The sequence below is a fragment of the Ambystoma mexicanum genome, chromosome 3q (assembly GCF_040938575.1).
Source record: "Ambystoma mexicanum isolate Mex_15411 chromosome 3q, UKY_AmexF1_1, whole genome shotgun sequence".
In the NCBI taxonomy this organism is placed as follows: Eukaryota; Metazoa; Chordata; class Amphibia; order Caudata; family Ambystomatidae; genus Ambystoma; species Ambystoma mexicanum.
Genome location: NC_090926.1, coordinates 650,497,421 through 650,514,129, shown reverse-complemented (window position 1 = coordinate 650,514,129; position 16,709 = coordinate 650,497,421). Strand labels below are relative to the sequence as shown.

The 16,709-nt window shown below is 46.0% G+C and overlaps 1 protein-coding gene across 1 annotated transcript in view; it reads left to right on the top strand.

The window, feature by feature from the left end:
* The first annotated feature begins 1,521 nt into the window (after window positions 1-1,521).
* Window positions 1,522-16,709, top strand: part of B3GNTL1 (UDP-GlcNAc:betaGal beta-1,3-N-acetylglucosaminyltransferase like 1) — a 2,124,914-nt gene continuing 2,109,726 nt past the window's right edge. Inside the window, exon 1 of the mRNA XM_069654544.1 lies at window positions 1,522-1,885. Within this exon, the coding sequence (XP_069510645.1) occupies window positions 1,814-1,885 (72 nt within the window). The 5' untranslated portion in view covers window positions 1,522-1,813. The remainder of the gene's footprint in view (window positions 1,886-16,709) is intronic.

Sequence of the window (16,709 nt, the reverse complement as noted above, 5' to 3'; positions counted from 1 at the left end):
AGGACAGTGCCCCTGCTGGGCAACGCGGTCTATGATGGCTTACATCCATGTTTATAGAGCCCCTGCCGGGCAACTCTACCTTTATCTCCCAGCAAAGCCCCTGCTGGGCAACCCTGCTGATGGCGCCAGTGGCCCTGCTGGACAACGCCGGTGCTGTCCTGCGTCAGCCTGGGTTCCCCCAGGCCATTGCCCGGGTCTGTGTTGTCATGGCCCATCAGGGTGATCCCTGCAACTAAGTACGGTGGGTGCCCCCACCGTCCCACAAGCTGGCTCATGCATAGCTCTCAACCTTTCATTATACCTGCCAACCCTCCCGATTTAGGCGGGAGACTCACGATTTTTCAGTTAAAAATAATGCTATTTTTAACTGTCTCCTGCCTAAAATCATTATAACCCCAATACAGTGTTATGGGAAAACTGCATTCTCCCGATTTCTGTTGTGAAATCTCCCTCTCAGTGGCTCCACAATGTTGGCATGTCTGCTTTCATGGAATTTGGGCGGGTGAAAGCACCCTATTTTGCATTTGGCAGGTGACTGCCCATTGATTCCTATGGGCGTGTAAGGGGCTTGGCAGGTGAGAGCTGCCTATGTGGCGGGTGACACCCACCAAATGCGTGAGTTGAGAGGTATGCTCATATGTCAGCCCGCAACTACAATGCTAGAATGTATGCCCAGTGTCCCCAGCTAAGGGCTGACTGGCCTGCGTGACCACAAGTCCAGTCACAACACCACTGTCCTACCTGAGAATTGACACCTCAGCCATAGCGCTCAACTCACACGCTTTTGGCAGCTGTCACCCGCCTTGTAAAGGGCTGACTCACCCGCCAAGACTCTTGCACGGCCATTAATTCCAATGGGCGTCTCACCCGCCAAAAACAAAATTGGGTGATTTCACCCGCCTTTGCAACACAAATAGTTGAGAGCTATGCCTCAGCATGCTTAATTATAAACAGAAGTGAGGGGGCACGGAGGTGCACAACATCTCTATGTGAATTAACTTGTAGTGCAAGATGATAAGCCACCTTGGTGAACAAATATATTATACAATAATCATGTTTTATAGTGAAACGTTGCTATGTTGCGGCAATATAGACTAACAGCTCTCATAGCCATGCAATTTTGCTTGCCCTCAAAAATCAATGACTGCCAAACGCAGTTAAGAAGATGTGTAAAAGGTTACATGGATCCCTTTCGAATTACATTATTTCAGTTGTTACACTAGTTAGTAATTTTCAACTGCGCCGTTTTTTGTATTAGTCACCGGTTATAGTTCCCGCTTAAACGTGCGAGTTATTAATTTAAAATAATTTCAAAAATTGGCCAGAAAACTGTAGGCAAGTGTTTCACCAAATGAGCAAACATGTATTTTCTTTCAAACTTCTTCTATTTCACACTCGGAGACGACCTCATAACACCCTTATAGATCCCTTCCAGCATGGCCGCTCTTTTCGGCACCAAAGCGGGTGTTGATTTCCTGGCGGATCGTAACCAGTGAAGACGGACTACTCTCCCTCGCGGGCCTCTCTGTCAGCACTCCCTCCGTTCCCCATGGTTAAAACGAGCCTCCAGATCGGGCCGTTTAAACCAAGTGTGCAGCTTAATTGTAATTTTTAAAAAACAGTTCCTCAAATACCCGGGCTGTCTGAAGCCACCGTAATTGTGTGGCGTTCGCTCATTTTGTAGTAAAGTTTCCTTCCAGTCCGGTTCCCTGGGACGCAGACGTTTCCTTCGCCTGTACACTTGAGTAATGGGGAAACGCTGAGGCCAATAGCCGTTGCTCCCCCCCCTGGCACCCTCACCCTCTCAGCCCCTATGCATCCTGCCAACATCGGACTCCCTGCAGTGTCCTCTTATTGTCCCGAGGGGCGGGGCCAGAGTGACGTGGTACGTGCATTACCTCACAAGCAGCGGTGCTCAGCAGTGCCCCTTTATCATATGACTTTTCATTCATGTAGTACAAGAAACTGGTATATCAATATACAACATTCACAAAGCATGGGAAGGCCATCCAGTCTGTTTTTTCCCATTTTAACTTTGGGGTTTGTCATTTTTTTCTTTCCCACTTGAAATGTAGGAAAACTACAAATCCTACAATTCTTTGCAAAAGCAGGTATGGATGGCCTTTTCACGTATGTCACGCGAAACTTGAGAGTTCTCTGTATATTTAGCTTGACAGACAAGAGTAGAACACGCATGCCATAAATTAGACAGTAAGAGACGAGCACCCTGCATTTCATAAACACAATAAAGACGGTTTATTCAGAGAAAAGGTTTTACTGTTTTTTTGAGTTGAATCAAACAGTTAACATTAGTATTCGGTTATATAATGTGCTTCTGCATGGAGACTAATGTAGGTTATGGATGTACAGGGCTTGAAAGGAAAAGAAAACGTGTTTCCAATATGCACAATGCGAGTCTGTGTGTATATACAAATAGGAAAGTCCATTTGAGCCGTCACAATTCCACAACGCCACCTAGTAGCTATATAAATAGCAAGCTACTAACCAGGCAGAAAAAAAGTCACTTGCTTGTCCCTTCAGTTCTCAACATGCACAATTTAAAATGTAAAAGTATTGGGAATGCCAACGTTAAGGTTCATAAAATGTGCACAAAACCAAGCGAGCGTTGTTGAAATGTGAACTCGTCTTCTGGGTTTATGCTCGTTACACACTATGCATAAAAGCAAACAAACTTCTCACCCTTATTTGATTTTTTTAAAAAAATGTTTATATTTGTGATACTGTCTGAAAAGGTTTAATTTAAGTGTGTGATTGGTATCATGTTTTTCTTAATTTATATGTGTTTCTACTTGGTCGATGATAAGAGAGACATATGGTTCGTTTTATATTAGCTGTTTGCGAGTTTGTATTTTAGAAGGGCGGTTAAGGTTCCAAACATGTTGGTTTGAATGTATGCACAGTGTTAAGGGTCGGTTTAATATTTGAGATGGTGAGTTAATGTTTCAACTGAGCTGGTTTTCTTATAATGATGGTGTGCAGTAATTGTTTGCACCTTTTGGAATTTGCAAATTGGTAGACTTTATAGTCTAATTTTCAAAGCATTCTCCACTGTTTTGATGTTGTTTTTAGTGTACTATTGTATGCATTTTTGAGATGCAAACGTTATCGCTCAAAAACACCTTTGGATGTCAGTATGAAGAAGGCTGAGATTAGTTGAGGGTTCTATGTGATATTTCTTTTGGCCCATTTCCCTAGCCTTCGAATTCAGAAACATCACACTTCTGGGGGGAGCTACACCCCGCGCCCCCTCCTCCAACCTCACTGGGAAGCCAAACCTGCGCCCATTTAAGTAAGCAGCTGTTGTAGCGGCAGGGCTCTCTAGCAGTCACCCCAATTACCAGCAGAGAGATAACTCAGGCCCATCAAAAATTCCCCACCGCAAGAACGGAAGACTCGACATGCAGCAAAGTTTACTGTCTTTATTATGTAATAAAACGACACGGATCACACTAGAAAAATATGAGTTCTCCAGGGTTCTCAACTTCTGAGCGTGTTATCCAGGTGTGACATCACAAAACCAAGCTCTGTCCCAAAAACCTATCGGGTAATCACATTGGTCAGTTTCGGCGAACTAGGTATATGTCTTATAGGGGTTAATTCTACTATTGGATAGCCAAATCTGGTGGCTCCTATTGGGACCACCTCTGCATATTTCAATCTACAATGTTGCACAGTCGCAGGGAGACCATTGGCTCCTGCAGCATATTATAACTTAACATGAAAGGTGACTGGATTGGGCAGAATGGATCCCCCCAGCCCTGGGACCCTGGATGGTTACCAGGCTGAGTGTACTTTCGCAAGGTAATGAGAACGAACATGGAGGGGCTGCGTGTTCCCTAATGTTGCCACCTCTGATCACCTAAGCTGTGGAGAGTGCATTCAGTTGGCAGTTTGTAAGCAACACTATCTTTCCACCTCTGATTTGGTGGGAACAGCTTCTTTCTGTCTACCTCGATTGAATGGGCCTTGTCTTGCTCTGCTGAGTCACTTGTGTTGAGATCATGAAATGGAGCTCTTTTGCCTGTAATTATGAGGATTTTAGTCTGAATTTCTCACAGATGGCTTATCGTCTTGGTAACCAGGAACTTTCCATCTCCACTCGTCCTAGGCAGGGTGCATCATTCTGCTTGCCTCTGGCTGCAACGATCATGCCAGCCCTTCCATGTACCCGAGGCCTGTCTCCCCTTTCCTCATTCATTTCAGTGGGCCTATGGCTTCCATTTTTCCATGTTCGTGTCAGTCAAGCATGTGCAAACTTGGTATACCTATATATTTTGGCATCTTGCGGTTCCGCTTTGGCGAAGAATGTGACTATATATAGAGATATGCATGTTTGTCTGTCAGCTAACAGCGTGAGTAATAAGCATGTGTTTCATGTCTATCTGCAATAAGCTAATGCTTGTACGTGTAACGTTCATGAATGAATTGCTTTGTACTTCATGTCTAAGTGTAGCTATGTCGTGATGTCAGTGATTATGTCAATCATTTCTTGATTTGCAATCAGTCGACTTGTTTGATTGATGGCATCTCCATCTGCTCCAGATTATCGACTGGGTATGGTCTGAATGGCTGTCTGAGAGAGTAACATTTCTCACATCTGCAATACATCGACAAGGGCGGTGAAGGGCCTAAGAGCGAGGTGCATTTGTCGTGTCTCAGTCTTCGGGCAGAGAATCGTGTTGGGGCCATGAGGGCCATACTTGGATCTTGGACCTCCTTCTTCAATCCCCCCTCTGGTCGACATGTCAACCACACTACCTACACGACTCTCTCTGTTCACGTGCAACTTTTGGAGCCAAATCTTTGTTATCCCTCCGAGATGTCCATGGTATTTTGCATGGTCATCCAAACTCGATGTCGGGTAACTGCAGCCTCCCCCAGGGTGGCACCAAACCCATTTCCCCCAATAGCCACAGGTGTTGAATGTGAACTCGAACACTGATCCTGACGGGAACAGAGGACACTGCGTCAGTTGTGATTTCAGCTTATCTTTGTCTCTTCTTCAGTCTCTGAGTCTACCAATACTTTCATCCCTATGGTTTTTTCATTAGTCTTTTTGCATTGCGTGATGGCTATTCTGATGACACAAAAGGCAAACAACACTAGTACCAGGGCTGCCACCAGTACCTTCAGTCCGTTGGCCATCCATGTTGATATCCATGAAAAGATATGACAGCCAGCCTTCGTCTTTTCGTACAGTATTTGTTTCTGCCTCTATCTTAGCATGCAGCTCTGATAACCAGGTAACGCCTCTGTCAGGAATAAACTTGCAGCAAGAAGATCCAATCTTGGTGCAAATGCCTCCTTTCATGGCCCTGAGGAGGTCTAGAACATATTGGTTCTGGAGAGCCATTAACCTCACTGCTCTTCCTTGATGGCATTGAACCCTTTACCGGTTGAATTTATCGTCTGCGTCACCTCCCAATGCATTATTTGGAGCCATTTGGCATTTGGGCTAGTTTGGACTGCTGGAACGATGGATGCAAAGAACATTTCTGACCTGCTGAACAGTCTGTGCTCAGATGGTATCGCATCCAGGGCCTCTTCCATTCTTGATGATGCATAGTTCCCTCTTTTCACTCTGGTCAGCCCTACAGATCTCCTTTTCCTTTGGATAGTATACATTTTGGGGAATCCGTCTGCTTTTATGTATTGGTGTGTTTAACTTTACTAGTGAACAAATTTCTCCCCAGCAGGGTGGCATTTGCAGGTATGCCGTAGACTCGCAGGCCGGTAGTGGTCCATAAGCACTGCAGTTCCGACCTTCATGCTTGGTACCTCTGAGACCTACTTACACTCCTTATTCTCCCAAACCTCTACTGGACCATCATTCTGGAAACATAAAGAAGCTCCTTCAATTGGGTTGATGGGCATGGGCCCTGCTTTGTTTTCCACCCATGTGAGCAGTTTTGCACTTTCTGCCCATTCCTTGAGGCAATTGTCATTTTCCTTTTGCACTGCTTCCACTGAAGCTGTTAGGCGCGCATGTGCTTTGCTCCCAACCACTCCTGCCACCCATCTGCTGTGTATACTTGTCCATATACTAGCACCTGTGGTTGTTCCCAGCATCCTGGCATTCCTCCAATCGCCCTTGGTCTTGGGGCACTTCAACTCCTTTTATGTCACTACCCTTGCTTCTCCCTTTTGCAGGCCTTCATTAACATATTCTATGGTTGTGTCTGTACTCCAATAATCGTCCATCATTTCTTGAGTCTTGATGTAACTTTCTTCATACAGGAACATCTTTCTGGACATCCAGCTTAGTGTGGCTTGTCTCCGTTGGAATTGTCCTCTTGTGGTGCAGAGTGATAAATGCATGAGTCATTATGCTCTGGGCTTTGCAATTTCAGTTGCTACAATGTCCTGGATGCACTCAGGACATAGGGGATTAGAGAACAGACATAACAGCTCTCTCCGGTGGCTTTCTTCCCTACCTTGGCCATGTGTTTATACCACATGTTGTTTGAAATATGTCCGAATCAGTTAGATAAGAATGTACCTGGTTGTTGTCTATGTCTGCATTGCGCCCAAGTCTTTTTATTTTCATAGTAGTGCTTACCGCCTGCCCAGATATGGCCTCTGTGATGGCATGTATAGGGGTTACGTTAGGGGTTAAAGCTTTTGCAGGTGAAAATTCAGTCTTTGTAGAACAAGGAGAGTAAAGAGGTAGAGACAGCAGAAGACACAAAACATTATCACAGCGTTTTGAATTACATTTCCCATTTTGTTATTACTGAGCGTTTTCTTGCATTGCTCCAAAGGTCTGTAAAACTCAACTCAAAATCCTCAAAAATGCATAGTTATGAAGGTGGTGTATTTTAGATTAAGCTCTGTCTATAGTATTGAGCGAGTGCTGCATAGAACAATCGCTCCCATACTATACATGTTTTGAAATCACTAAGTAAGTCAATGATGAATGGTCACTGCGGGTCAACTGTGGGTAGGTCTGAGCCACATAGAGCAGAAAAGCGTGAAAAAACTGAGTGAAGGAATCATCTGCTCTGTTTCTGACTGTATCATGAATCTAATGAAATACTCTTGTAAGGACAAATGTCGATTGGGGGACATATATCTCGGACAGTCTGTACTTTCTCAATTAAGGCCTATTGTAAGGAACACACAATGTGCCTAATCTAGGTGTGCCTATTGTCCTTCCCTAACTCTTTGATCTTGGACGGTTGTGGTTCTTCTTCATCTTTGATTTGTTTTTCTTCTTGCATCAAATCGTCTTCGTTTGGGTGGGAAGAGGTCTTACCTCAGTTGGGTTTAACGTCTCCAATGTAGGTCCAGACCTTCTTACTGCTCAGTTTAACTGCACAACCTGTGGCCTTCTTTACGATGTACAGCCCGTCGAACCTGGGCTCATACCAGGGCCAGACGAAGTTTCTCAAAAGGACAGTATCCCCAGGGTAAAGTAGTGGCGGTTTTAGTAGTCCTTCATTTGTTTCTGGGCTGTTATTTTCTTCACTGTTTTTCTACCTCTCCCGCCTTGTCTGCAGTTCGCGAGAAATAACAGAGGCACTAGCCATAAAATGTTCGTGCATTTAATTTCGAAGCATGTCAGAGGTAGCATGGGCGTCCCTTTCAAGGCCCTAGAGGGTGGAGTCGCATGCGCCGTCCAGTTACCACCCCATGGAGCGTTAAGTGATGGTCAGATCTGGGGTGATTGCACAGTGCGAAAAGGGCTAAGGGCAAACAATGGAGCCATCGCTTTTTTAAGGTGACTTTTATTGTTGCAATCCTTTCTTTGAGCAGGCCGTTGAGACACTCACAGATCCCGTTCAATTGGAGGTGATAGGCACAGGAAAATGTGTGCTGTATCTCCAATAGAGTTGTGATGTGCTAAAGTCTCATTTACGAAATGAGGTCCATTGTCAGACCGCAGGACCTTACACACCCCCATCATAGGAACACCTCTCTAATGAGGAATTTCGCAGCTCTGAGAGCATCAGGGTGTGAGCAGGGGCCTGCTTCTATGAGGCATCGGAAAAACAGGCACACAGCCACTATAATGTAGCGGTAGCCTTGGCACACCTGGATCATGTCTACACAGTCTATGTGGAGGTGTTGGAAGGGTCCAATGGGGCTGGGTATGGCTCAACTCACTACACGTAAAGTATGCCCAGCAGTAAACGTTTGACAGGTGACACAGTTTTCCATGAATACGGCTTCATACTCTGCCATATTTGGACAGAACCACTCTTTCCCCCCTGTGTGCGGCAAGTGCGTCGTTACCCAGATGAGTAGGACAGTGCAATTGTGTGAGTGCAATATGCAGAAGTGCTGTTGGAATCACTAGCTTGACTGTGCTCTTTTGTCGCCACAAAGTAAACACAGGGGATATTGACCATTCCCTTCTCACCCATAATTCTTTCTCCACTATCAGCGCCCTTCCCTGAAATTCCATTATCTGCGTGGTTGGTAAGGTATTATATCCTTCCTTTAGAATCATATTGAACACACAAATATGTGTGTTTGATTAAGTGTCACAGACTGCTATTTCAGAGAGATATGCTGCATACCTCGCTTTCACGTCTGCAGCTTTGTTGCCCCGGGAGACTAGGTCCTCTACCCTCATGTGGGCCTGGCACTTCAAGACTGCTATGGCCGATGGGAGTTGCAGCATGTCTATAAGCCTGCTCAATAGGGGCGCGTGCTGCACCGGTGCGCTGTCAGCACTTCGGAAGCCCCTCCTCTGCTATGGTGACAGCCCAGAGTGTACTGCAGATGTCACGTAGGCTGAATCCAAATGCATTCTGACTTCCTGGTGCCTGCATGCTCCTAATGCCATTATTAGAACCACTAATGCTGCTGCTTGCGCTAAAAAATGCGAGGGCAACCTCGCACTTGCTATTACTTCGTCTGTCCTTATTCTCACCACTGCTGTCCCTGTATGTCTTTCTCCCGTTGTCTGGTCTATCATTGAAGACTCGTCTGGTCTATCATTGAAGACTCGTCAATATAAAGCACTTCTCCCCCCTCAGGTTGCTTCTCCCCCACTTTGGGAAGGTTGTCGTACTGTTACATGTTCAGCTAGAAATGTTGCTAGGTTTACAGTCTAGCACCTTACCACCTTTATCGCTTGATGAAAGACCATTATCTCTTATCCAGAATCTCTCTACATAGCATACTCTTGGGTCTTTTCAAGGATTGCAAAGAGAGCATGATCCACCTAAAGCGTGGTGCTGAATCTTATCTTAATACTCCTTGACTTTTCTACTGTGAATGCGGCAGCCACCAGAGCTTGTTCGCATTGGGTAATGTCTTCTCAACACTGGGTCTAAATGTCCACTATGATAGGCCAGTGGCCTGTACCCTAGAGTAGTGTTCTGCGTGAGTACCGCAGTCATCACTAGTCCATTGGAGTGTGAGAACAAATAGAAATTGTCGTGGTAGTCTGGGATCCCTAACACATATTGCTTTTTTCAGCTCCTCGAATGCTTCTGTAATTTCATGTGTCCATATCAACTTGCCATTCCCCCTTTGTGCCCCCCTGAGTCCGCTTAACAAGGGTGTCGTATATGTGCTATAGTCAAACACCCAGGCTCTGCAATAATTGAACAGGCTCAAGAACGACTGCATTTGTCTCATTTTCTTTGACATCAGCGTTTTGCAGATCATCTTTGCCCTTTCTGGAATCACTTTTCACCCTTCTCTGCAATATCAGTTGCCCGATATATTGCATTTCCTTCCGGCAATATTGTAATTTTGCCTTTTCCACCTTATAACCCTTTTCTGCCAGCACTGTCAACAAGTATACTGAGTCATTTTGACACTGTGCCTCTGACTTGCTACAAATGAAGATGTCGTCCACATAATGTATGATGGTGCTCTCCATCTGTATGTTCCCAAGAACCATCTGGAGGACCTTATTCAAGATAGAAGGTAACACACAGTACCCCTGTGGTAATCTTGTGTGTTTCCACTTCTGGTGTCTATATTGAAACGAAGTAAAGTCCTGTGACTCTTCATTGAGTGGTATAGAGAAGAAGGCATCTGTTATAAATTAATGTAAAGAGGCTCAATATCCACACACAGGGCAGCTATGGAGCCTTAGATGTAATCCAGGAGACGTTATTGTACATTTATACATGTGTACAGTTCCAGTTACTTGTAGGCATATTACAAGACATGTAGTCACACAGACACCCACCAGCCATGCTCTCATCTCCAGCTCAGGCCCCCCAGCGGACACACATAGAATACTCAAATACAACACCCACCCAAAATTCTCCTGAGCTGCTTATCATAACATTCGCCAACATTCTACCAGCATGCATCCATGGCCAGCAGGACAGAACAAGACTAACTCCCATTACACCATCTCCCTCCATGCACAAAGGCAAACCACACAAAAAACAATATGCACATCTCAATCACACCGCAACACACTCACAGATGCACAGTCAATACTCGCTCCAGCACAACCAACCACCTTCCACCCGGAAGTGCCACTCCCAGATACAGAACCTGCCACACCCTGGCACAAACCAACCACGGGGGAAATAACCAGGAAGCGAAACACACCAGGAGGTGGGGAAGACATGACAGGGGAGGGAACCACAGATTGCCCAAACACCGGACCAGAGTACATGACTACTCGCGGATGTAGCACCTGGGCGGACCAACCAAGCTGCCGACATCCACGCAACTAACATACAGGGAGGATGGTGCTGCCCATATACTAGAGCAGCAAACACAGAAGGGGTACATAATCCACCAGCTTACACCCTCGCACGCAGAGACTCAAACCACGCAATTACTTCCACTCAACACCCAAATCAACAATTCCCATCCAGAATGTAAACCACAACATGAACACACCACACTAACTGTCCTCTCCAAACCGTACGAAATCCGCACTATACAACAGTCATTCCAGACAATACACTCCTTCACCACACGCACAACAACAGGCAACTAAATAAGACAAAATCAGCATTTTGGGTGGTCCTGGCAGCACCATATAACTGAAATATGATGTAAAACATTCCAACGTATTAACATTTAATGGCCCATGTGCATCATAAACTAAAATACTGTTGGCCGAAATAAATGCATTTATAAAACCTAACATCCTTTTCAAGTGCCCACTTAACGGGCAGTCCAAAACATTTCTTATAGCGCCCAATTAACTCCTCAGGAAGGACAGGCCAAAACATAAATCCTTTTTAAATGCCCATCTGGAGGGCAGTCCAAAGCATCCTTTTTAAATGCCCATCTGGAGGGCAGTCCAAAGCATTTACTATAATCCACCCACTGCTCGTATTCCCTTTGCATGCAGTTTAAAAAAGGAAACGCCCTTATCCTGTAAACTGTGTGCATACTCATCCTATATGGATGCACCCTCACGGCACCTGATACCCCAACACACAGGCACATCTTTTTCAACAAAATATTGAACAAAAATGGAAAATAGAACACATTTCTTTTCAACCTGCATTCCCTGGAGCAGGCCTGACACATTTGTAGACAATGGATGGTAGGCCATAACACTTAAACAGGACAATGAGATGACAATGGCCCCAGTTTCTGTTAACACACACTTCCAACTCCGCTCACAACCTCATGGTCCTCCCTGTTCCTCCAAAACCATCAAGGACCACATTGACACCCTCGCTCCTGCCCTTGCTGATTTTTGCAACCACTCGTTTGCCTCAGGATCCTTCCCCTCCCCTCTGAAGCACTCCCTTGTGCATCCTCTCCGGCAAAATATTGCCCAATTTCCATTACCCCCTTTCTGGGCAAACTCCTGGAAAAGCTGGCCATCTCTCAGCTTAACCTTCATTCAGATTCTGTTGGTTGTCTCCATGACCACCAGTCTGGCTTCAGAGCGGCCAGAAGCACGGAAACTGTTCTCCTCAATATCCATGAAGATCTGCTCTCCAACCTTGATTCTAACATTCCCTCTGTCCTCATCCTTCTTGATCTCTCTTCTGCCTTCGACACGGTCAACCACACCACCCTGCTCAACCGTCTCCGTGATAATCTGGGTATCACTGATCAGGCTCTGGCCTGGCTGACCTCTTTCCTCTCTGATCGACCCTCCCAGGTCCAACTGAGGTCTTTCCTATCATCTATCTTCCTCTCCACCTGTGGGGTTCCCCAGGGGTCTAACCTCTCACCCTGGCTTTTCAACCAAAACCTGGCAACTCTCGCTCACTGCATTGTCATTTTCTGCTCAAATTTTCAGTGCTACGCTAATGACACTCAACTCATTTTCCGGCGGACCGCGGCCACCTCCTCTCCCTCTCTCATCTCTGACTGCCTAACTGCCATTCAAAATTGGTGTGCCGCCAATGATCTTTGTCTGAATGCCAGCAAGACGGAGATCCTCCTCATCGGCACACCATCACCATCCTTTTCCCTCACTCTCTGGCCGGCCTGCCTTGGCCCTCCTCCTACCCCTAACTGTGAGGCTAAGAACCATGACGTCATCTTTGACTCCACACTTTCCTTCTCGGCCCATATCTCTGATGTCTCTAAAAAGTCAAACTTCCGACTGCACCTCCTCAGAGGTATTCTGCCTTTCCTCTCCTTCCCCCAGAAGCTCATGGTATCCCAAGCTCTGGTTCTCTTTAGCTTGGACTATTGTAACAGCCTCTTTCTAAATCTACCTGCCTCTACACTCCGCCCTCTACAACTTATCCAGAACAGGACTGCGAGACTTGTCCTTGGCCTCAAGCCCTGGGATTGTATCCCTCCAGCTTTGAAATCTCTCCATTGGCTCCCAGTGGATGCAAGGATTACATTCAAAACCCTCTGCATTGTCCACAAGGCTTTCTGGGGCCTGGGTCCAAAATACCTTCAGCTATCCCTCCGCAAATAGCTCCCCTCTCAAGCTCTTTGCTCCTCTACCTCTAACTCCCTCAGGGTCAGTCGTTTTTCAAAGAAACGAGCTGGGGGTAGATCTCTATCTTCGGCTGGGGCGTCCCTCTGGAACAGCTTCCCTGACACTCTAAAACTTGAGGAGAACCATCTCTGGTTCCGGAAGCACCTCAAAACCTTCCTCTTTGCTTCTGACTTCACTCCCCTTCTCCCCTGCTGATCTGCTCTCTTGGCACTGTGCACCTGCCCACCCTCTGTCCCCTGGGCCCAGGGACCTGCTCACCCTGCCACCTTCCTGCACTGCCTCCTGGCCACCCCTTGCACTGGGGACTGAATCTGTACCCATACAGCCCCCCCCCCCATTTTTCTTCTTTTCTGCACTTATTCAGACTTACCCAGTCTGCTGCCTTAAACACAGCACTTGCCACTTGCTGGCTGCACTACCACAGTATGCCTCAATTTTCTATTTATTTTATTTATCTGCGCTCCTCGGCTTCTGCACTTTCCACTCTCCCCCTTCCATGCACTTTTTGCCTTTTCCGTTTCCCATGCACTTGCGCGTTCTCAATGTCACTGGGCCTAGTAAGATCGTTATTATGTTGTGCTGTGTTCTCCCTTGTTCCCCTCCCTTGCCTAGTCGGGCTCTGAAACACTTGTGTACGAGCGCAATACAAATAAAATATATCATATCATATATCATATCATATCATGGCAGGGTCAGTTGTTGACATGTCTTCATATAACACTTTTAAAATGACTGGTATGAGCATTTCTCTAACGCATCACACTGTAGTACATGTCCTCAACTAAACTGATGCTGATAAAAATATAATAAATACAAATACAAACGTTAAGCATAAAAGCACATCTTGCCTAAATGCAATAATTTAATTGAAAAATCCTTTATTATCCAATTTAAAATCCCATATTATCCACTTAGCAACATGAAACGTGATTCTCACATGCTACAAATTTCCAACCAAAGCCATCACGACATGTGTGGCCGGTGCAATCAGGGCTAACACACAATTCAAATGTACAAAATGCCGAAACATAAACACTCGATGTAAAATATCTTGATGTTAATGCAGCACAAACCATCGTCATTACGCTGGGAAAACGGTTGCTTCCTATGGTGAGCAATGTTCTACTACAACGGTGCTGGAAGTTTTCCTTTGATTTGAGACAGATTCTGTAACTCGTTGATTCATCTGTCTTTCTTACCCATAGATACTTCATCCTGTTTGACCAGCACTTTAATATGTCGATTTGCCTGATCTCTTTGCCCCTGAAGCCCTTGATTCCTCAATTCCTGATCGCCACTTGTCCCGGCGTTGCACATTTATCTTATTTCTTCAGGGCACAGCGTTTATTTGGCCTGCAGCGTATGTTTACAGTAAAACAATAGCAGGAAGCAAAATGTCTCAGTTGAAATCCACGCATGCGGCATGCTTCTAGTTCCTTTCCTCTAGCTCACTCTCCTTTTCGGTGACTACAGGCACTGACGTTACGAAGCAACGGAACCTGGCGCCATCAGGCACATTGCTGACATCATCATTCAGGAGCAGGTATCAGGGAGGAAAGAGTCTGTGTCCACTCTGATGCCACTCGGCTCAAACCAGAAGCTGCTATCCAGGGCGCTCTCCTACGCACTGTAGGGGCACTCCCTCTGCGCTGCACAAACCATGCCACCAGCTGCCATCTCAATTCTTACTCTGGGGACACTCCAATAATGCCCCCACCTCGAACAGGGCGCAGCGCCCCTGTTCAACTCCGGGGGCACAGCCCCTCCTAGATTGGACATGTAGAGGTAAGGCAAAACTCTGCCACCCGCATGAGTACAATATAGCACAACTCCATTATGAAATCCGGTGCAACAGGATACATTAACGCTGGTACTGGCATATTTTAACACTCCCTCCGCCGGATGCCTACTTTCCCATGTCATCCATGGGGTGTCACCACACATGGCGACGGGCCCAAATTCTTGATTGCACAGGTCTAGGTGACAGGTGGAGAGTGGGGGCTGTCACCCAGAGGGCCCGCAAGGACAACGCGGGTGAGGATAGTGACTGAACGATCGGGGGAACGGTGGGTGACTGTCTTATAGCTGCTTCCCCCCACACAGCTCTTTTTACTTCATATTGCTGCTCCTGTGTCTACTGTAGTTGATTAACCCCTTTCTTGAGATGGGTGCAGATGGCTTCTTCATCTCATCCTCATAGCCAATGTTATAAATTAATGTAAAGAGGCTCAATGTCCACACACAGACCAGCTGTGGAGCCTTAGATGTAATACAGGAGACATTATTGTACATATATACATGTTTACAGTTCCAGTTACTTGTAGGTATATTACAGGATATGTAGCCAGATAGACACCCACTGGCCATCCTCTCATCTCCAGCTCAGGACCCCAACCGACACACATATAACACTCAAATACAACACTCATCAAACATTCTCCTGAGCTGCCTATCATAACGTTCACCAACATTCTACCAGCATGCATCCATGGCCAGCAGGACAGAACAGCTAACTCACATTCCAACAGTTTTCTTCAGGTTTATTACAGTGAAGTGGGTAGCTTCTGTCCGGATGCTACACAGGATTGTCGCTGAATTAGTAACTAACAGGAATTCTGCTTCAACGATTTGGTTCAAGGGACGCAAATCCTTAATAAAACACCACGACCCCCAGTTGCCTTTTTTACAGGGTACCCCCAGTGTTACACTGCGATTCCCAGAATTTCTTGCTTCACCAGCACGGCGATCGTCTCATAAATACCTTCATCTGCTTCCTTTGATAGGAGATACTGTCTCGCCCTTGGTAAAATAGCCCATGGTTTGAGTTTTATATTGACTGCCCCTATACATTTTAGTAGACTCACCTCACAGGGACTACTGGTCCATAAAACGCTTAGTACTCTCTTCCTCAAGAAATGGTGGTGGTGCTTTTCGCAACATGGCCATTCTGTGCGGCACTTCCCTGTAATGTATTCTCACCCAGTATGTAATACTTATGTCATACACCATCTTGTGGTCTGTTCAATTGTCCTGAAATAGTTCCTCATCTGTCACGTCAGCCAACCTTTACCCCTCCCCCACTGTAATCACCGTTCTCCATGATCGTCCTGTGTTGTCCGTCCCATGCAATGCTATTCTCTCGTCTCTCACTGTAACTGCCTCGAGTTCTATTGGTATCACCTTTTCTTCCTGTTCATCTAAGGGAATCTCTGGTCTAAATAAGAACTTGTTGGGTATGCATAACAACCTGCCCTCTATCCCTGGGAGCCATGCTATCAATACTTCCACTCCATGTTCAAACAATTTAATGTCTACTGGCACCACCCTCTGTACTGTTTGCCTGTAATATGCCTGAATGAGTTCCCTTGCATTCATGGAATTCCTGGTGTAGAGCACACTATCCCCAGGTCTGTGAATGGAATGGTCATGTTAAGTCAGCTCACCATGTCTCTACCCATTATGTTCACTGGTGTCTGTCGGGAATATAACAGTGGCATGGGCAGGTCGTGTTCTACAGAAAGTGGAAGTTCGTCGGTAAAAGGAACCACATCTGTAGCCCCAGAAAATCCCTGCACATTCATGGCATTGCCTGATATTGGGTATCTTCTTCCCCTGATACAGGACTGAGTTGCCCCGGTATCGGCGAATAATGAGAAAGTCTTGTCACCTATTGTCACCCCTATACGTGGTTCCTCAGCTGTATTGGGTGATATGGATAGGATTGTACATATCAGGTCTGTCGGTGGGCTGTCCTATTGTGTGTGTATAATGACATTCCCGTACCTGTGAATGGATTGTCCCCTACAACAGTTGCTCCACCCAGCTTTCGCACAGG